General features: G+C 49.9%; 1 protein-coding gene across 1 annotated transcript in view; it reads left to right on the top strand.

Moving 5' to 3' along the window:
- Window positions 1-22,260, top strand: part of Cbp53e (Calbindin 53E) — a 289,448-nt gene extending 267,188 nt beyond the window's left edge. The window contains exons 4-11 of the mRNA XM_077691776.1: window positions 2,106-2,162; window positions 2,331-2,411; window positions 3,470-3,525; window positions 3,682-3,727; window positions 7,663-7,680; window positions 12,122-12,178; window positions 14,637-14,708; window positions 20,100-22,260. Of these exons, the coding sequence (XP_077547902.1) occupies window positions 2,106-2,162; window positions 2,331-2,411; window positions 3,470-3,525; window positions 3,682-3,727; window positions 7,663-7,680; window positions 12,122-12,178; window positions 14,637-14,708; window positions 20,100-20,246 (534 nt within the window). The 3' untranslated portion in view covers window positions 20,247-22,260. The remainder of the gene's footprint in view (window positions 1-2,105; window positions 2,163-2,330; window positions 2,412-3,469; window positions 3,526-3,681; window positions 3,728-7,662; window positions 7,681-12,121; window positions 12,179-14,636; window positions 14,709-20,099) is intronic.
- The last annotated feature ends 372 nt before the right edge of the window (window positions 22,261-22,632 follow it).

The following is a 22,632-nucleotide window of genomic DNA, read 5'->3' as shown; positions in this document are numbered from 1 at the left end:
GTCACCACATTTTATTTCATGTTTCATTGTATGTAGTGGATACATGGTCCACATTAAACGTTTGTTTGTTTGTGGTGTTTTTTTTTTATCCGTGCACCCCAACAAAGGCAGGTCGGCCGTCAATTTGCGCGTTGAACTCTTGATTGATTGATTGATTGATTGATTGATTGATTGATTGATTGATTGATTGATTGATTGATTGATTGATTGATTGATTGATTGATTGATTGATTGATTGATTGATTGATTGATTGATGTTAAGAGAAATGGTGTTTCCCTGTCTGATAGTCATGTATCAGCTAGCCAAACAACATGTTCTGTCAAGAGCAGTACTGCGGCCATTCATTTCTCAGAAGTTAGAGGCTTTCAGCGCTCAGGAGCACTGCCGGAGACCTGAAGACGGGAGCCCAGCTGAGTTGTGCGTTGTTGCTGCACATTCTCCAGACCAGTTTTTCTCCACCATGAGGGTGCCTGGGGTCATTAAACAATGATGGGGGACCCCATGGGAGAGTATGTTGATATGGCAAACACATTACTCTCGCAGCGTAAGTCGACCACACACCTATCATTACATCCGGCCTGCTGTGTGTCTGGCATTATCTCATGATTGCAGTGCCCCGAAAACAGCCGACTTTAAGGACCTGCTACGCGCTGAGTTCTAACGTACGTGTCATGCGGCAAAGCCAACATTTCTATGCGTTGGCGGCAAGGTCTGGCTAAAAGGAGAAAAATGGGAGTGTCGTGCAGGAACTCGCGGACCTCCTGAAGTTCCCTTACGAACCTCTCGAGGACCGCGGACCCCAATTTGACAACCACTGCTCCAGACTAATATCTTACTCACTTCCTTACGTCTTAGCAGGTTGAATGGTACTGGACGCGCTACTGGTAATAATGATCAAACTAAACATACTGAGTGCGCGCTCTTCAGCATAGGTAACGAAACACTAGAACAAGTTGAAGAATACAACTACATTCGACAGGTGGTCAGTGCTGACCCCTACCACGAGAGAGAAATCCGGCGCAGAATAGGTATGGGTTGGGGTGCACTCGGCAAGCACTCGCAACTACTGAATAGTGAGTTGCCTCTATCCTTAAAAAGAAAGGTATACAATCAATGCGTTCTCCCGGTAATAACATACGACGCGGAAACTTGGCGCCTTACTAAACAACTAGAAAAAAAACTTAGGTCGACCCAACGGGCCATGGAGCGAATAATGATAGGAGGAGTAACGCTTAGGCGCAGGAAACGAGCATCCTGGATCAGGGAGCAAACTCGAGTAGAAAATATCATAGTCCGAATTAAGAAAAAAAAATGGACTTGGGCTTGCCACGTAGCGCGACGAACTGTCGAGGTGGACCACGAGGGTAACAGAATGGATACCGAGAGACAGGACTAGAAGAAGGGAAGGACCATGAACTCGGTGGAGAGACGAAATTGGAAAATTCGGAGGCAAACATTGGACTCGGGCAGCGCAGGACAGTAGTGTGCGGAGGTCAATGGGAGAGGCTTTCTTCCGGTAGTGGACCTTAATAGGCTGTTGGTGATGATGACTTAAGAGCTGGAACGTGTGGAACATACAGACAGAGACAGTTAATTCGATAAAAATCGCGACTTGAGGCGTTAGGTGCAATCATAAAGACGGAGTCCAGGTATACTTGTCATCGGCTCCAGTCTGACTTTTCAGAACTGGACATTCCAATACGCGGACTCTGCAATGTACGGAAATTTGTCTCTCACAGAAGTTCAGTTGTGTGTCTACGGTCTTTATTGGGTACTTAATTTACTTATTTTAGCTTATATTGGGCTACATCCGCATTTCTGTACGAAGGATGCGGGAAGGAGCAGTGAGCGATGCGCGTGCATTTTCGTAATCGGGCAGCCACTCATGACGTCGTTCTTTCGCTGAAGAAGCCGTGCACGTAAATCTTTCTGCGCCGAAAAGTGCATGCAGCATCAGTATACGTTCTGAGCCGAAAAGGTTGGCCTGTGACGGGAAACTTCTCTGGCTCAAACATCGCCACCGTTCCGCTGCCTCCCGTTAACGTGTCCGTATGGAGAGAAAATCTTACGTTTCACTTCCTCCTTCCCATCTCTCTTTCTGCAGATCTGGCGTGAATACGACACCGATGGCAGCGGCTACATCGAAGCAGACGAGCTTAAAGTGAGCAGCCTAATGTTTCTTTTGCTTCGCTCACACTCTCGTTGTATGCTTGCGCGTACGTCGCTTCACCTGGCGTATTCACCTGTCGCATACTTGTATTTGCGAGCTAAACGCATCAACTTTCCCGTGCGAAGCGAATACACAGGTTTTATTCTTTGTTCTTTTAAGAACTTCCTCAAGGATTTGCTGCGAGAAGCCAAGAAAGACAGCATCGAAGAAGACAAGCTCATCGAATACACGGACACCCTGGTGAGTCAGCAGGCGCTGTTTCGATTAATGCGAAGTTAACGGTCCCAGTGGAGAAGTCGGCCAGGCAATGACTGTGAACCTTGCTGGTCGTATGCGGCCCCCCAGTCGCCGCTCTCTTTGTTTTATTCGTGCGCGCGATCAGCAGCTCAGGCAGCGGTTGTCCAGTGTGCCCTCTGGCGATGAGCTAGGTGCTGTTTTGGGGGTGAAGGGGGTGGGGGCACCCTGTGTTTTGTGAAAGCAGTGCAGGGCGACCCGCGCCGGCAAGAGCGGCAAGCCGAAAGGGGGTGCACTTCAACCGAATGCGGCGGGCGAGGTCCGAGTGCCTCGAATCCTGTTAGGGCCGACGAGCGAGCCGGCCGATTGCGCTGCCAGTTGTCGCCGTGCTTTGTTTGCCGCGCACGCAGTCGCCGCTCCTGGAGGACCACCATCCGTCAGGGTGTCGTCGGCCAGGGGTGGCGGCGACGCGGACATTCCTGTCATGCGAACAGGGGCCCCCGCCGTCGATACACGATCCCCCGGCCGCGTATCACAACCTGAGCTGGATAAGGGCCGAGCGCCAGGAATGCCCCCGCGTCCAAATTACCCGACCGCCCAGGGGGCAACCGGGATGTGGGTTGGACCAGCGGCCGATTGTTATCTGCGGTGCATGGCCCCGACAATGGCTGCCCGCCAGGTAACCGTGCGTCGGGATAAGCTCTGCCCAGCACAAAAACAAACAAGGCTGGACCGGCCCGCTGAAACCCGGGAGCGAGAAAGACTCGCGGAATGCCAGCTGCCTGAATGGGTGGTACGCGGGCGTAAAAGCACCGCTCCATTCAAGCGCGCTTCTTGGAATGGCGCTGATGCACTCCTCGGCGGCGGCCGGAGGAGAGAACGCCGTTGACTCACCGCGGTCTTTCGAGCCTCTTCGGGGAGGCCGCGATTGATGGGTCAGGTTTCTTCTAGTCGGCGTGGCGGCCGCGCTTTGAAGTCTGACGAGTCCGTGCATTAGTGGCCACCGCCTGGGCTCTGGCTGGAGAGGCTACCTCACTGTTCCGCTTTTTCTTCTCTCTTTGCAGCTACAAATATTTGACAGCAATAAGGACGGCAAGTTACAACTGAGTGAGATGGCCAAGTAAGTGAAGTGCTGGTTGTCTTTGCAGCATCTATAAAACAGAGACTAGCTCAGCCATTACTATGCTGAAAAATCTCAGCGAAAGGGAAAATGGTGCGACTACTTTCTGTCATTGTGACACGCCTTTGCTTTTGTCTTCTTTCTTCTTTTTTCTAGGCTTCTTCCAGTCAAAGAAAACTTTCTCTGCCGTTCGGCCTTTAAGGTAAGAACTCGTCTTGGCAAGCACCACTTCTAAAGCGGGTTCAAACGTGTAACAGGCGTACGCTACTGCTTACAGCGCGAGATGGTTGACTGAAGGTGAACAAACTGTCTCAATGTCCGTTGTTTCTTCTACATGACGCCTAGTGCTGAAAAGGGAGAAATACAAGATCATTAACGTGGAACACTACTGCAAGCTTTCTAGATTAATTTCTAGCATCTCAAGCAGCCCTGGTGAGAACAAGTGCAGCGCTAATACAAGGCCCGAAACACCTCTTGTGTGCAATGGAACACATACGAGAAGTTTCCATCACTTGTTTTCTCACCAACGTTGCTCCTCCCTCGGAAAAATTAATAATCATTATGTAGAATCAAGTGGAGAAGGGAATAACGGAAGCGGCTAAGGCGGAGGCACGCGTTAATGGCGCCAAACCGTACGTATCGCGCCCTCCCCTCAGGCTGACTTTGCACATAAACCTATGCTTATTTCCAGGTGTGCAGACTTTAAAAAAAAGTTAGCTACCATCGACGCAATAAATAGGTAAAACGCTCGGCACGAAGATTTCGGCCCTTCCTCGAGCCCTGGACGAGAACAAAACAAAAAGAAAACATGCATACGGGCGTAAACTTACCGCACCTTATATCCTATTCACAGCCTTGGCTGATGGTATAAAGACAGTGCATAACAGCTTCGTGAAACGCTGTTACTGCGACCATCGGCCGGCCGTTAGCGCCGGTCTAACTGCGTGGCGCCACGCGCAGTCATGTAATAGGGCTACAGTTGCGGTAGCGTGATTCCATGTAGCTGAAACAGCCGGACGGCACCCACCTGAAAATGCGTGACGCCCTTCACAAGCATATCAGAATAGCGTGAGTGACTGCCGGAGCACTTCATGCCGAACGAATGGGGATAAGGCGAAGGTCAGCCTCTTTGTGAGGTCATCTCCGCCCCTCTATTCCCTCCCGGAATAGCGCTTACAGCCACGTCTCTCCCCAAATTTGTATTTCCCCTAAACTCCGCAGATTTCTGTAGCAATTTCAACGTTTCGCGCATATATTATAAACAAGTTGGGTTCTGTTATGGCACTTAATGTGTGTATTCTTTTCGTTTCACAAAGTATGCGCAATCCAGTGACCCAATTAAAAACAATGTGATATCTGACTTTGTTTTGGCCAACAGGGTAGTTCTGACAACGCCCTTGTTTTACTATGGCCTCTGCTTCACAGAAACGTCTGACTGGCATTTTTTGACCATTGCATTGAGGATGTGTGCTCTCGAACAGTCATCGATACCAAATCGAATAATGCAGCTTATTGCTGTAGCTGTATCCATCGTATCATCATCTGGAAAATCCCCTTTCAGGCCTCATCAGCGCTTCCCACTGCACACAATGCTGCTGACCACAGCGTTTTGTGCAGCACGCCTGTGTAGGCATTCAAGACTCAAACATTCAATTATAGCGCTTGTTCTGTTGCTCAAAAGGGAGAATTCAGCGCAGATTTTCAGTGGCGGTGTTGAAATGGATGAAATAGGGAAGCTGGATAGGAACGCTAATGCGGCCCGTCACACGACAGCTCGGTTACAAAGTGCCTTTGGCATGCAGCTCCTGCAAGCAAATTAAAGTCCAAGCGATCCGAGAGTAAACTGGTGTGAGAAAAAAATGGTCCCGGAATAAATTACACTGGGATAAATGGGCTTGTAATTGATGGTCCAGGAATAAATTTGTTCCGAGAAGATATAATCCAGAAAGAAAAGGTCCCAAAGTGAAGGCAGGAAAACATTCAACGGCGGCGTCCGTGTGATGTGACAGGACGGTCCGCACCAGCTGTATGTCTGCGGGGTTCTGGAAGAAAGAGCCTGATGTGCTTGCGACGGGGTTTGCATCAAAAGAGCATATAACGATGGGCCGGTTGGTTTGTCATGTGTCAAATAAACAAAAAAATGCAAAACAAGAAAGAACAAGGACCATAGAAAGGCACACTAACGACATGAACGGGAATCACTTTCAATCGAAGTTTGTGTGATAAATGCTACTTACATGCACAGCACAACACCACGCATGCGCAGCTCCCATCTCACATTCACGAGGAAACAAGCACACACCCACGCACAATGCTGAGGCTGAACATAAACTATCAGCAAGTTCTGTAAGAGCATTACGTGAAAACTCGTCGGCGCTATTCGTATACAGGAAACTCTGATTGCACGTTCCCTGCCATGGGACTGGCCAATGAGCTGAATGTAAACATAAAGCAAGTTCTGTAAAAGCACTTTAACGCAAAAAAAAAGGGCGCTTAATTGACTGAGGTAGAATGCTCTGCATGCGTATCTGGGAGCGTCAGGACTACTCGGGTGTGAGCCGTGGTTACTGTAGCTTACACCGCGAGTTCAGTGGTGACTGCTAGCATTTTTTAGTCATGTATGCCGTGCAGTCAAGTGCACGTATATTTGTGCGGCTTCAGCGACACCGGCTCGATTCGATGTCCTTTATTCTGCTCCAGCATCAGGAGCAAATTTTTCTGACTGCTGCTGAGCACGAGGACGCGGGTTCGATCCCCAACCGCAGCGGCCGCTTTCCTGATGGAGGCGAAAAGCAAAAACGCCCGTGTGCACGAGATTTCGGCGCACGTTAAAGATCCCCAGGTGGTCGAAATTAATTCGGAGCCCTCCACTACGGCGCTCCTCATCGCCTGCGTTGCGTCGACGCTTTAAACCCTACAATCAATCAATATTTTTTTTTCTGAGAGCTTGTCTGGCTGCTGAGCCGCAAGTCTTAGTGATATTAATTTTTTTTTTGACAGAGTGAGAACAGAGCAGCTACAGGCAAATACAGAAATGCGGCCATAGTTTTTCTCCCTTTTTTACCCGGTCTTCTGACGGTGTCGGAGAGTTCATTCCACAAGAAGTATTCGGACCTTCCATCGTTTTATCTTATATTTTTTGAAGTCCTTTTCTGGTTGCACCTCAAAGTTATTTTAATAAACCCGCCCACTTTGTGTGCCCGGTGAAGCCGTATCAGTGGAGCGGGAAGATTTATTAGCAAAACTCCTTTCTGTAATAAGGCTAGAACAGCCTCTCTCTAACCATGATGCCAAACAGACTGCATACATATAACGCGGGTTTTACACAAAACACTTATGATTCATGTCATCCAAGAAATCTTGCACAGACAGGGTTAGCGGTGGAAGAGAGCATTATTGTTACTTAATTTTTCCTACCTTGCTTTTGGGACTAGGTGTTCCAGGACCATTTTTTCCGTTTACCAAAAGCAAACATGCGCGCTGGCAGTGTGGTAAGTTAAGATTTCGTAACTTACCGGAAACTTCAGTGCTTGCATACCACAGCTACGCGAGTTCATTAGGATTTCCCCCTTGTCTCATCGCCCATTTCTGCTTTCTCTTTCCACGCTGTTAAAAAAAAATGCAAGCAGACCTTAATTCCAAGTAACGTAGTTTCAGCACCGGTACCTTAGTAAAAAAATGCTTGAAAGAACTATCATTTTTTCAAATGATATGGACGAGACAACTACCTTGATTATGTCTCGAATGAGCTCCGAAGCACTGCCCGTATAGAGTGGCCCCCGTAACGCAGCTTATAATGCCTAAAATGTGAAGTGTTTATGCAAAAAGAGTGTGTATGCATTGTGATAGACTTGCATAAACAAGCGCTGGGCTAGCTTTCCGCGGTTTCTGTAGAGCTCCTGGGGCGGTTATGACTGCACACGCTCACCAAGGCTTACCACACACGAGGCAGTGTTTGCTCACCTGAAATTCTCGTCGAGAAAGGCGGGCCCGTCGACCTGCGGGGCATATACAGCCCGGGCCGCTCGTGGTCTCCCTATAAGCGCTCTCTGGCAGCCGACTTCAATTTTTTTGCCCGACAGGGCGTTCTCCTGCCACGCTTTGTGACCTGCCCTATACATTTGTTATCCTGCACAGCTAACTGATGCGACAGCGGTACGTACCACCACGGGTGTGCCGTGGGCATGCCTGACAAGTGTGGCCTCCGTAGTCCCACCAGTAGTGGACTGCCGAATGTCTGTGTACGTGCTGCTGTGTCTTGGCCCCCTCACGCGTGCCGTGCTCACGAAAGCCTCACGTAGACTAGAGTGCCCGCTTCGGCGCCGCCGTGTGCTGCTTGCCACAACTGCTCTTGGCGACCGCACACACTCTCACCTCGTTCCAGGCTCTGTGCAAACAAGTGTGTTGTGTCGTATGCGCGTTCATGTGCGCGCACCACCTCGTGCGCGTCAGAACTAACCGTTGCAAGCGGCCAAAAGGATTTCAGACTGACTCAGTTCCGCGGGCGCCGATCACCGAACATGTACGCGTATTCTGCGCATTTGTTGACAGTACATAGCACAAGGCGTTCCGCACAAATTAACACATTAAAAGTTCGACAGTTAGTTCAACCAGCAGATGGAAGTATCCCTCTGCGCATGCTAGATTAGACTGGAAACGCCCACGGAGCGTTTCCAGTCCTCCGGACCAGTGTCTTAAGCTGCGTCAAAATGTACATATAAAGGAACTATACTTAGTGAAACGCTCTCCCGCGTGGCATCTAACGTGGGACATATACGAACGATGGTGGCCAGTCCAAGTCAAGAGCCGCGCCGCACGGCAGCGTCGCCGTAGCCTTCCCGTCAATGAGCATCAGCCGGGGCCAATCGATGGGCACGTGTTGCTGTAAGCACGTTCTGTCAACACCCATTTTGCACCGTTACACACATTTGAAATGGCCGAACTCGGAATCGATATATCAGATGACCTCCCAGCGGCCACTCGGCCTCAAATATCGGCCCATAACATCGCTCGTACATTTGCATATAGTAGGGCCAACACGCTTCATGACCACACCGTTAATCAGCGAAGCCAGAGCAAACCACCAACGATACCTAGGCGAAGACCTGGGAATGAGAACTTAGTAAATTTTACGCTTCAAGCCAGTTCTGTACTTCACAGGCGTAAGAAACGAATCCGATGAAAGGGTGCGAAGCACGAGGTGTCAACGCCATCAGTCTTAAGACGCCTCAGCTAGCCGTGCATCCGCCAAGGCTGCGGAGTAGCACGGCACAACTGCTCTCACGTGGGTCGTGGAACCACAACCTGCAGTGCCCACTGCGTGAAGGAGTGCACGGGATGTCACGTTAAAATTGCGCTCTTATATTGCGGGACTAGTATGGCGACAAATGGCGACTGCAATTTTCTAAATGTCGAAATATTTCTTTGCTCATTCCCCGGAAGAAGTTTCTTATTGTGGTGATCGTTACATACCACAACGCGTATTTCTCGTTTTATTCTTGCCTCTATAACAAAAAAAGAAGGATTGAGTAAACACGTTACCACACACAATTTCCTGGAATCGCTCTACGTAATTCACCTCTCTGCCTTTCGTCTATGGTCTCTCGGTACCCTCTGTGGCTTTCCAATTTGTAGTATGCTAACGAGAAACGGCACCACTAAACCATGAGACCAGCCATTTTGCTGTCCGCTTATTATCATTAAATTCTCGGGTATGGGGTAGGCGGATATTTCCCTCGCATCGATATGGAAGGAGACCCCCGGATCGTAACGAATTTTGAAGAACATTTTCTATTTCGTCGCCCTAGACCAGACTACATATGCCTTAACATTTTATACTTCCTTCTAAAGTTATCGTTGAAATCTTTCTTTCTAATGTCGTCCTTTGCAGCCCGGTAATCTCGAACGACATAACCGATTCTTTGTTGTTGTTGTTGTTGACGCATTCGTTCGCACGTTTTATTCACAGAACTTATGAAGCCGCGAGGGCACCACTTGGGGACCGTCTTTCAAATACTACGCACGTCAAAACCGCGAACAACGCAGTGGGATTACGACAAAAAGTGCGATGTGTTTAGAAGTTCAGGTACTTCCATGCAGACAAGCACACGGGGGCAGGACAGCGTATACCGTGCACGGTGCCCTGCTGCCAGGCTAAGCAAGCTGTGAGACTCTATACAGGCAGGCCGGTAGGAGTTTGTGAGCGTTCACAAGACCCTGCAGTTATAACAAGACGTTATCACATCAGATCACCTCGTGAGGTGATATTATGCCAAACCGCAACCAATCCCAACAGCCACGCGCTGCAGATCGAGTACTCCAATTTTATTCGTACGGTCAAGGTAAAAGTAATCTTACTGGGAGCGCAAAGTTTATTTCTTAGCACGTCATACACCGTTCACATGTTACTCATCCTGTAGAAAAATTCGTAATTATGGGTGGCTATTTGTGACAACTTCTTATAGCGTAATGATTCGGACAGTCTCAAGTGCATGATAATATACCTGTAATGTTTGAACCAATCTCTTTTTTTATTATTTTGAAAGTTTTCTAGTCTTAGGTACCATTTAGTTTGAATATCACCATCGTAAACTGAAATATGCATCGTCCTCTTCTCAAACAGCGCACACGCACGCGTTGTTGCACCTGTGTCGGCCTATTCCATGTACCTTATAGCCGCCATGACTATGCCTATGTTTCGGCAACTCATCATTGAGCAACTCGCAGGCGGCCTCTCGTTATGCTTGACACTCACGAGGGTATGTAGGTCTTCAGTGCTCGCACTAAACTAGAAGTGACTGTATAGCAAGCCACAACTGCCATGGACCATACCCGCGAGGATGTGTATCATGAAAAGTTGGTCGATTCTTGACGCACGTGGTAATTTCGCAAAAATAGGAACATGCCTGAGACCCAGAGAGCTCATAAACTATCCTAAATAGTCTTTATTTCAGCCTAACTTGTGTTGGAGGGCCTGATATTGATCATGCCCACAATGGCTCCTAATACGACGACGCTGCAGCACCCATCCGGCTTCTTCGCCGGCAAGGCTCTGACTTAAGCTAGTTGGTACGACATATTAGGTCTACAGGCTTGATTCTTACGGAACAGCATACGTTCACAAGGACGAACGAACAGTATAGAACGGACGAACAGGACGTCCTGATCGTCCGTTTCTGTGAAACCTCGTCTTCTGTGAAAAAAAAAAATTACGTGCGTAAACCTAAGGACGGTTTACGATGTTTCCTAGAATTTTGTATACGCTCGCCAAACATAATGAACAAGGAATGTTATGTTCGTCTAGCCTGCAGCTCTTTACTTTTGCTTTTTTAGCCTTCAAGTCTGTCTTGATCATAATAGTAAACATATGATAACAAAACTCGCCTCCGTGTGCTGAAGGTCCGAGTAAGAAAGCAGAGTCCACTGACTAGGCTGATGTGGGACATGTCATAACTTTTATTGTCAATTCTTGTTAAACTTTCCTCGGGCATCAACAATTTCTCATCGTTTCGATACATCGATGTATTCTATAGTAAAATACTTGTTACATCCTAAACACTGAAAAAGTTGTCCCAGTGACACAGAACTCGAAACAGGTGGTCCGCTCCTCAGAGCACATACTCTGCACTGGCGCTGAGTGAACCTGAACGGGCGAGTGATCTAAACGTCGAGTGGCCAAAGGAGGGCTTAAACGCAGCACGCCACTCTCCCAGGCACAACGCAATGCGATCGGATGCACCGCCTGAACGCACGCTTGGCCTTGCATGCACCACGCCGACGCTTTCACTTCGAGGGCTGCGTACGAGTGACGCCTCATGAGACGCCAACCGTCTCACGACTTGCAAGATACCGCTGATTACAGCCGAAGTTGGACATATATAGGCTCGTTCGGTGCATTTTGCAGCACAAGTGATGTGTGCGTCGTGACCGCGAATGCGTGCCAAAGTTGCCTCGGTTGCATTTAAAAAAAGTAAAAAGACGTCTTTCTTTTTCTGGGTTTTTTTTTTCTTCAGCGTGAAACTAAATCAAAGATTTGTAAAGTTTTCAAGGAGCTTTGCACGCGCAAGTCGTTGGTACTGTCGTCTTCCCAGTTAGTCTTTGTGGCGCACTTTAACTATTTCCGTGACATCGTTTTAAATTTGCTGAATTGGCTTGTTTCGTTCCTCCGATTGGGGGCCGACAGATCGACATGACGCGTCCTCTGTGCGCAGTTCATCGAAACTCGCGTAGCTTTCGCAGAATTCGCACACGGAAGTTCGCAATGCGGGCATAATGAGTGTGTAAAAGTCCGACGTGTATGACGTGAAGTCACTTACAGTTGACATGAATCTAGGTAATTTTTGTAAAAGCGAGACCGGCATCTATTACCGGAGCAGCACTCTCGCTTGAGGAAAAAAGTTAAGAAGTAAAACGAAATGTTAAACGAAAAAAGACAGCGTGCCATCTGACGCATCCAGCTGCTACACCGTAACTCAAGTCAGAAGCGGCAAAATAGTCAACATATATATCTAAATATCGGGCTGCATATATCCCCGCGGCACAGCCTGCTCGAGCAAGCGCTTTGCTAAATGACGTCCCTCTATAACTCTTTTCACAGGGCGCAAGCAAGTTAACAAGGGAGGACATAGAGCGAGTTTTCGCACTCTACGATCGGGTAAGTGCTACTCGGTGTACGCCTTGACAAGTGACCAACTACGTCATAAATTGCTTTCCAGCCTTGGCCTGTCTCGTTCCAGAGCGCTTTAACTCGCGCATTTCTCGTTGTATTATTGTTCACACAATAATGGGGCTAGTGAACGAGTGCGGCTTCTTTCGTCAGCACATCACGAAATGCTGAGCTACCTGCACGTCTTGTCTGAACTAACACGCCTGCTTTTTTAAGGCAAAGCTTTGCTACTTTCGTCCAGTGGTTTCGCGGGGGATGCGCAAGTTAACCTTTTGACCGGATACACACCCCCGGCAACACCCCCCTCGCAGCGCACCGCCCCGCTGTCGGCGCTGCGCGCAAGGCCCCGTTTTAAAGGAGTACTGACACGAAATTTCAAAGCTGAGATAACTATGTAAAACGCTTCCTTTTTATCAGGAGATATCTCCCAGCAAGTTTCAACAGCAACCGTTCAGCGAAACATATTTAAAATCCATTTTAATCTTCGCCCGCACGAGAAAGGCCAGAGCGGGTCGACGTGGCATCATCTGCTACGTGCCCCAAACTGTCGACGTCGGGGCTCCCGTGACGACGCCGACGCGCTGGCTGTGGTTGGCGCGCGCTGCTCGGGCGTGTGTACACGTCATGGTTTTAGGACTAACGTCATGCTGCCAGGGCCTGTGGGGACGGCGAAGACCTCGGCCGGTCTGGGCGCGCGCGTGCGCTCGCTCGCGCGCGCTTCCAGAGAGGCAGCGATACGGCAAGAATGGTGACGCCATGTGATACATCCTGTCATGGCGGCCGGTCGGCGTTTTTTTGTCGAAACCGAAACTGGCACGAATAAACGACGCCGTAAATGAATGTTTACGCTGCGCTCGACCGCCTAATCTGTCATTCTATGATTAGTGGGCTGGTAGGCACGCATAGCAACGAAAAAAACGTAACATAAAAATTTCGTGTCAGTACTCCGTTAAGGCGTTTTGCGACTTAGCAGCGGCGGCCGCTACGGGAGCGGCCGCTCAGCTGACCGGCAGCCGACCAAGACCGCCGCCTCCCACGCATGCGCCGCTGGGTCGTCTCGGGATATGCGACTCATCTTGCGCCGCGTTCACCGTGAAACAGGAACGCCGCGTTCGCCGAGAGTAAAATGGCAGCATCTCTAATGGCAGTCCCCGTACTCCGCACCCTCGCCATCATCCACGGAGTGCACTCCGTGGATGATGGCGAGGGTGCGGAGTACGGGGACTCGAAGTGACGTCCAAGTTGCGCCCCGAGTGACATCCGATTTGCGCCCCGACCGTCATTCGATTTGAGCCGTGAGTTGCACCTTGATTATTCCCTAAATGAAACTGCAACTCACGCCTCAAATCGAATTTCGCTTGATTTTCGCTTGATGGTGGCGTGCGCACGGATGGACGCGGACGGACATTGGGAGTTCCTAAGGTACTCCGCACCGTTACAGGCGAGGGAGTAAGCCGTTTGACTCTCGGGTACTGACTAACTCAGGGTCGTAGCCCAATGGGTAAGACGACTGACACTAACTCTGTTTGATCTACTAGACACGGGCTCGAATCCTACCGGTGCCTGTGGGATTTTTTGCGATTGTAAATGCTATGCGCACGGACGCGGACGGACATTGGGCGGTCCTAAGGTACTCCGCACCTAAAAGTGAGGCCGGGCCTCCTTCTGTGAGCGTCGCGCGGGACCGAACGACCTTGAGGCGTGGTCGGCAATGCAGCTACATCAAAGGTTAACCGAGGGAAACCAAGACTCAAGCAGACTAAGCCAAGCTTTTGCTTTGCATATCCAAGGTTAGCTGAGCTAAGCCGCAACCATTTTTTCTTCTTCCAGTTATCTTCCTGTCCAGAATTTGGAGCAATACATTTTAAGGACACAGCATGCGACCAGATTTTTTAGGGACCTAACCCTTTTGTGACAAAGCCGTTGTGAGCGCCTTTCCCCTGTAATTGCATTTCTGACTCCTCAGAGCCAAGCGCGGAGAGCGCCACGGTCGAGAATGATCGAGACCTGTCCATACAATCACTCTATTAACACGTCCGCAGTTATAATAAGAATAAAAAAAAGACGCAAGCCGAACTTCGACTTTTCCTAGCACTTATCACTGCCTTGTTAAAGATATCCAATGCGATTTATGCGGGCTTGGTTCCAGCAAAATTACTTGAATTTTGTCGACGCTTCTACCTACAGGAAACAGGCTTCTAAAAAACAGAGTGAAACGTCTAATATTGGTTCTATGCAGAAGCAGTTTAGGCTAGAGTTATAAACTTTTAAGCTGAGAACGAGCGCACCAACTAAGCCGGAGTTCTCTTAGCCATGGTTTTATTCAAATTGTCAGTGTTGCCTTCTGTCCAAGTTTAAGCTACCAGCGGGAAGCGGGTTCAGTGAACAATGATGCGATAAGTACACAATTTAATCTAACGTACGGCGAATTTTACTTTTAACGCAGGACAAGAACGGAACGATTGAGAACGAAGAACTCAAGGGATTTCTAAAGGACCTCCTTGAACTCGTCAAAAAAGTAAGTCTTCGTATTAATGTTGAAGGCACCCCTTTAAAAATGAAAAAAAAAGTGCCAGGCAAATAACGGCGTTGCGAACGTGCTTGGGCAATATTGACATGAGGTAAAGCTGTATTTACAATGGTGTATTTACGATACTCATTAAGAGGCTAGTTATTACGAACCACGGTGGAAGGGAGCACCGCGCAAGCCAGGGAAGGAACGCGCTTCATCGTCAGCGTCCTCTTCATCTCCTTTCTTGATGATGATCCCGGCTAGCACAGTACATGTATACCGTCCTCTTTGCGGGGAATTTAATTAATGCCCCGTAACACAGCCCCCCGGTGGTAGGAGCGCCGTCTCGGTGCTTGTCAGGGTAAAGCTGTAGGTTGCGAGCGGTATGGCGTAAGACGCGCGGCATGGACGACGTCTGTTTGTGGAGAGCGGGGTGAGTCTGACGGAACCAGCGGGGCGATTTCGTAATTGACCTCAGTCACTTGGCGTACGACACATTAGGGGCCGTAGTACCTGGCTAGAAGCTTTTCCGAACGCCCTACGCGGCGTGCAGGACACCAGAGCAGCACCAGGGATCCAGGTGCAAAGTGGCGGGTGCTGTGGCGGCAGTCGTAGCGATCCTTTTGAGAGGGCTGGGACGAAGCGAGCCTGACGCGAGCAATGTTGCGGGCAAAGTCAGCGCGGGCGATGGCGTCTTGTGCATGTACGGAAGGTGGCATTGGGTGTTCAAATAAAGTGTCCAGTGGTATCGTCGGCTCTCGTCCGAATATGTGGTAGAAGGGAGAGAATCCGGCAGTATCAAGGTGCGACGAATTGTAGGCAAACGTTATGTAAGGCAAGGCAATGTCACAGACCATGGTCGTCAGAAACGTACATCGAAAGCATATCTGTTAAAGTCCGGTTAAGGCGCTCTGTGAGGCCGTTGGTTTGAGGGTGGTAGGCGGTACCCTTGTGAACGGTTGCGCATGAGCGGAGGATGTCGTCGACTACTCGGGAAAGGAAGTATCGTCCGCGGTCTGTCAGGAGCTGGCGAGGAGCACCGTGGTCTAAGATGACGTCGTGCAGATATCTGCATTTTTCTAGAAATGCAGGGAGTTACACGCTCCTGGCTGTGGGGGTTCTCGGCAAAGAATGCTACGCATTAAAAGGTCGGAGCATTTGCGAGATGTGGTTTGCAGGAGTTCTTCGCAACTATATCCATGGGATCGCCCAATACGGTGCAGTGCGGACTGGCCATTGTTTGCAATGAATAAAACATTAGGGCGCAGGGAGGGAAAAAATGTGCGATTAGATCTCTATCTAGACAACTTTGTTCCATCCCTCCGTTGCTTACTTGATATAGGTCACCGCAAGAAGTGGCACCGTATAACCGCGCCCCGCAGGACCCCGCGGCCCCTATTGCTCAGCAAGTGATTTGCCGTCGCCCAAGTTGCGGCACGCCAGCGCGACGAAAACGTGGCTACAAAGCGGAGGCGGCACACCTGATGCACGCCTAATGTTCCAGTGCCCCTGAAACCTTACACAGTGCGGAGTTCTAACAATTTGTGCGAACTGCAGCGCATTCCGTGCCATGTGGTCTCGTTGCCCTTGACGCCAACATTGGATGGAATCCATTAAAGTTTCCGCCGATCACTGGAACCTCTTCAGGCGAACAGTCGTCGAACATTTCAAGCCCTTGGGAGATCCCTATCATCAGCCTTGCGTCACAAAGGGACTTACGAGATCGGAGGCAACATTGCCGTACCGCATTCGAACGGGCTCAGCGAAGACCACAGCATGGCTATTCAAGGTGGGCTTCGTACGATCGCCTCTGTGTTCGTCCTGTGCAGTGATAGGGGGTGTACACTACTATGTAATCTGTTGCCCACAGCATGATGTCGAGCATACTGCAATGCTCTCAGCGATTAGAAAGTTGGCAGCCCCACACAACACTTTGGACCACATCGTCTTCCCAAGAGGACAGTGGATGCTGCGCAGAGACCTGTCGCGCCTTCTTCTAAGCTACCTTCAGGAGACGGAACTGGTAAACTCGTGGTAAAAGGACCCTAACATTGACTTATCAGGAGGAGCTTGTGCGGAGCCGGCATATCCAGCCAGGCTAAAACCGCCTGATCCCACACAAGAACCGCCACCACCACCCCTACCATCTATAAAATTGTGAGTTTGAGTGAGCCGAGCCAACTTTGCCGAGGTATGGTTCTAATCCTGCGAATGATAGCATGCCATTTCGTGGGCCAATGCCGAGGAATGTCTGAACCCTGCACACATAGAGCCGCTCGTAGCTGCGACTTCCTTTCCACATTGAGGCGGGTGTAGAATTCCGAGCTCTAAGTAGGTAAAGTGCATCCGCTGTGCTCTCAAAGTTGGATGGAATTGTTTGGACACGTAACGTAGTGTTACGTTTAGACGCCACATGGCGCCACCTTTCCGACTTCAGAAGTTTTAGTGCATATATAAAATTATTTCCGCCTGTTTTTTTTTTAATTCCTTGCGGTTATCCCAGTAGATAAAATGATGGCTTTCATATGAGCTAGGCGACATTCACTCCACAAAAATCGGTTGTCAGTCCCTTTAAGTGTGTTTTTTCTTTGTACGTGGAGGAATTTGACATTTTCGTTAACAAGAAACTGAGATTTTGGAATTCTTTAGTTTCTCCACCGGAGAGGGACTGCCGCTGCAAGTATTGGTAGATGTTGGTCTGAAGATCTAATAGAATCCTTGGCTGTCTGCTCAGTACGTCATATTTTCGCCACAGTGCCCACCATTCGCTCTTAGTGGACACTGGCTAGCATTTCTCGTTCACCGTATTCGTTTTCATTTTACACCGTTTGCTGGGAAAAGGAGAAAGATGTACATTTTCATGGGCATGCATTAATAAAACGTCGGTGAAGTTATCGGAAAGCGCTAAATTTATTACCGGCAAATCAAGCAGCCTCAGTCTTCGCACAGGTCTAAGACGCAGGAAAAGGCCCTCACTTCTGCTTGTTAATGCGGGCTTCTCTCAGGCAGCTGCAGACGCTGCGGAGCTGCGGCACACCGTCCTCCATGAAAAAAAACCGCACGTGCAGCAGCCCCTGCGCGACACACACGATCTTGACCACGAGGTCCTTTCCGTAGACGCACTTGGTGAAGGCTTCGCTGTAGTGCGTGTCCCAGATGGGCTCATTGCCAAGCCGGTTGCTGAACTGGTCCGTAACAAGACAGGCTTGGAGCGCCTGCTGGGGCAGCTGCGTAAACCGCTCCTCAAGAGGCCTGACCTGATTCACAGACACAGACTCGCAATAACCAAAGTTCATGTAGAAAACTTTGAGCATGTCCCCTCCTTCCAGCGACACCACCCGTGCCCGGTACCAGCACCGATTCAGGTTGCATTTGGCAGCAACCAGCTCTCCTAGGGCCTTCACCACGTTCCGGTCCTCTCGGAAGACCTCTTCGTAGCTGCAAGCCTCCTGCAAATCCTCCGTCAGAGTCTCCAACGTTCCTCCAGAGTTGCTGCCCATGCCTTCCGTCCTGAGCCGCTCGATCGACCTCCGGCCGTAAGGAAACACCAGGTAGAAGCAGCTGTGGCTTAGAACTGCTGACACTTGGCCCAGCACACTGCTTCCCACTCCAGGTAGCCTCAGGGGCCTCACAGGGTCTATCACTCGTTCGCTTGGGCGACCTGTGCAACTAGAAACGTGACTGTAAGTGCAGCGATCTCCCTGCCTACAGAAGCCCTGGGCGGTTTAAAATTTGCAAATTCCGTGGTCTCTTCTGGCGACGTCGACCTTGGACGCTGTTACCCTGGAGGATCCTGTGTTGGTGCAGTGGCTGCATGACGGCACACCCCGGACCCCTGGACATCTTCGACCCGGACTCTAGCACCAGACAGCTCAGGCCGCTCTCGCTGAATGTAGAAGGCGCCCGTTCTGACTTCGGCTTCCGAGAATAATTTCTGCGTACTTTGTAGTAAAAGGCACTCCACTAGTGAGCGCTCTTCGACTGTGGAAACATCCTGCCCATAAAATTGATCCGGTGAGTGCACAGAAGTGACAAAAATTTTCAACGAATTCTCCCCGGGCACGGCAGGGGACTCAGCTCGGCGCGAAATCTGAATGTCGCCTTCCGTCTCGAAGCTCGAGAGTCGGAGAGAAAACGACGGCAGTTCAGGAGTGCTATCCTGGGTGCCTTCGCCGCCATTAAGGCCCACACCGACGACACCTTGGGCAGAGCTTTCAGCCGCTTTCGGCATCTCGGAGAGATTGTTCGCGAGCTTTGCGACGCCGCTTTGGACCAAGAATCTTGCCACGTCGACCGTCTTGAGCTTCGCCTTCTCTTCGCGGCACATGGCGTACAGGTCGACCTCATAGACCCCTGCATCGGACCCGGAATGGAAGACAGCTTCGAAGCATGTGCCCTGTTTCCACAGCTGCTTCAGGTCGTAACGTGAGCTCGCGTCTGTTGGCGTTACACCTCGGATGCAACATGGGATCGCCTTCTGTGGCCCGGTCGCTGCTTCCGCATCGATGCTGTACAAGCAATCCGATTCTACGACGTCGATTCGGCCGCTGTCGACGTATAGAACAGCAACCTTCAGCGGCTTGCCACTGGGATCCCTGTACACGTCCGTCACTTGTGCTCGAAGTGCCAGCTTCGTGCTGCTGTCCTGGCACACCAAGCATGACATGCCGATGAACGCCCCGTGGACGTGGCTGTTGCCCGAGGAGATGGGAAAGTCATCCCTGCCAGGATCGGTATTGGGCACTCCTGACATCTCGCACCGCAGGAAGAGATTAACTGCGTTGCTGTAGCTCGTCAAGCGGACCGCAACTCGCACTCCCTTGTGTATGTCCGTCGGCTTTCTTATAGCTGGGTGTCCGCCGGGCACCTCTGGCGCGTCGCACGATGCCATTCCCAGCAGGCCGCCAGTCAGAGTTCCGCGCAGGGCGAACCAGGCGCAAAGCAAGGAATGCCGGGGGGGGCAAGCTCGAGCCGCTGTTCGAACGCTAGTAAGGCGACGTCAGCAAGCCGTGTTCGATGATGATGATGGCCCACGTGTCGCACACGCGTTAACGGGAGATTGCTTTTAAAATATTTCTTTCCATAATTTAACCAATCAAAATTTTAAAAAGAACAAATTCAGAGAGATTGAATAGTCTGTGCTTGGCAACACCTGCCGGTATTACGGTCTGCTCCGTCTGCGGCGTCCTTTTGAGATGCCTGCGTGTATTTCTTGCGGAGAGCCGAACTTGGACGCTTTCAAGTTCTAGTCATTACACTTTTTTTTTGTAACTACACATTCAGACATTTTGTTAAAAGATTTGGATGACATCCTGCACCTAGGTGGATAGAGGCCGAAGCAGAAGGTGAAGCGTGGCCTGCACTGCGGCTAACCACGCTTTTCTTGGCCGCACGCAGGACTACGACGCGCAGGACCTGGAGGAGTTCCAGGAGGCCATACTGCGGGGCTGCGACTTCAACAAGGACGGCAAGATCAGCAAGAAGGAGCTGACCATGGTGCTGCTGGCGCTGGCCAAGCACTCTGCCGACGAGGACGGCAAATAGGCGGCCGCCGCTACGTGACAGCCCCACGTTTCCACTTTGCATCTATATACTTTACAACCGATAGTCTCTCTGAACCGCTATTTTCCTTCTCATCTTCACTACTGGACCCCGAACCTTTCCATCCATGCGTACGGCCTCGAGTGTGGCACAGACGAGGGGGACTCGGCTCGAGGGCGCGTGGTACAGGACGCGCTCGATCCACGGCTTGGTCGAGGCAGAATGAGGAACGCTCTTGCTTAAACGTGGACAGCTGGCCAGACGGGGCTGTCCGACCCGTCCGAAGTAGCAGGACGAGGCCGGGCGAAGACTGCTGGTGCAGAGCGTGGGAGGGAAAAGGGAGCGCCCCCCCTGCGGACACGTTGCGTGCTGGCTAAGATTAATCGGCGCCCCTTTTAAAGCGGTAGCGTTAGACGACCCCGAAAACCCCGGCGTACTGGCCGATTTGAAAGTGTAAGCACGTCCTTTTCCAGATCACCCCAGATAACTCTGGACAACCCGAACCTCCAGTTCATGTCGCTATTATAATCAGTAGATATTGTCTCCGAACCATGCATCCACCCGTTCTCATGAATTTGAGAAAGTGGGTTTCAGTGTTAGATGTATAACCCTTATTGGGAAAGGCGCTATGCATCGGCGGCCACATGTATCACCAGCGAGCAATTACGAATAAATCAAACAGTGTACCAAGATTAGCGATATTCTAGAAAACCGATATCCCGGTTGCATCAGCAGACAGTTTTTGTTTAAAACGTCGAAGAAGCGCTCGGAAAACGCGGTGGCGCGCCCCTGCACTCTTCGTTCCTGATGACCGTCCCCAGCATGGGGGTCGCCTGAGTCAGGCCGCCGGGTCCGTTGGATCGAGCTGACGGTGTGTTGTGCTCTGACGCTCGGTTCGAAAGTTATTGCGCCAACAATACCGCTGTCGGGACTTATGGATATTATATTTCCCTTCGTTTTACGTGTTCGTTTTTATTCTCCACACCAACAATGTTACTGCGCGCATGTATTGCAGTATTATATTTTTAGCATTTACCAGGAATAGCATACATAATCTTTGAGAATAACACCTCAAGCAAAGGTTTATATTCGATTTTTTTTTCAACAATGAATGTCTTCATAACACTTGCAACACAAAAAATACACATGGCATACAAATGCTTTTTTATTATTATTACAAGACATTGCCATGAATAAAGCAATAGTTGAGATCACTTCATTTGGTCCACGACGGACGACGTGAAAGCATGGCTTGGTGTGCCATAACGGCAGACGCCGGACACGACTTAAATGACCTCATGCGAAGCGTTACCTTAACTGAACAAATTACAGCGGTAATCTCCGCGGCTGTTCCGAAACGCCCGATAAAACTTCCAGAAAACTAAAATTTCAGGAGTGCACTCGTGAAAAATACCTGCGGGTATCGAAGGCTAAGAAAATGAACTCGACGGACTGCGCAGTTACTGCACTCGAGGCGCGATGCCAGATAATGCTACAACGTACATCAACAAATTTTTCGCCGACAATGCCGTTTTGATGCTCTTTTCCCACAAAAGCGTGATTCGAGCACTCTGTGACGTGACGGACACGTTCATGACCGGCCGAACTTAGTAGATGTAATGCACATGTGCGGTGTCTCTGGAACCATTTCGTTGAGAAAAGAAAACCGCATGTTCGTCGATCTTTCTTTTCCGTCGAGTATTGTGCGCACTATGAGTTAGGTTACTATATGCTGTTCTGTTGTCATGTACTGTATGTGCAATCTGTTCACGTTCGTTTAGCTTGAAATTTCAGTCTCTTTTGTGCCTGCCTCGAAGCATTTCCTTGTCTCTGGAGTGTCTTGCTGTTCAGTATACCTTTCGATGTATACGAAGTTACTGCTTGAGCTACAAATCGCTGTAGCCACCACGCTGTTTAAGAAGCGAACGTTGTTGACCTTGAGATGTGTTTACCAGATGTATACGCTCCTTTTCAAGAAACACCAAATTAACCGGAATAAAGATGAACTATACCCGTTCGTGCCGCTTGCTGGTCTTATTGGAGCGAGGTCGGGGCTGTGCCGCCGCAGCTCCCTCCTTCCTGTCGCCGCCTTCCTCGGGATGAGACCTCCTCTTGCGTGCGTGTGAGTAAGTAAGCGAGAAAGTATATACCTATATACCTATATATGTATGTATGTATGTATGTATGTATGTATGTATGTATGTATGTATGTATGTATGTATGTATGTATGTATGTATGTATGTATGTATGTATGTATGTATGTATGTATGCATGCATGTATGCATGCATGCATGCGCCGAAATCTCGTGCACACGGGCGTTTTTGCTTTTCGCCTCCATCAGAAAAGCGGCCGCCGCGGCCGGGAATCGAACCCGCGACTTCGTGCTC

This window comes from Haemaphysalis longicornis, unplaced genomic scaffold (genome assembly GCF_048455015.1).
Source record: "Haemaphysalis longicornis isolate Haplotype H1 unplaced genomic scaffold, Haemaphysalis longicornis Haplotype H1 scaffold_1, whole genome shotgun sequence".
Taxonomy (NCBI): domain Eukaryota; kingdom Metazoa; phylum Arthropoda; class Arachnida; order Ixodida; family Ixodidae; genus Haemaphysalis; species Haemaphysalis longicornis.
Note: the sequence above shows the minus strand (reverse complement) of the source record. Positions and strands in the feature narration are given on the sequence as shown.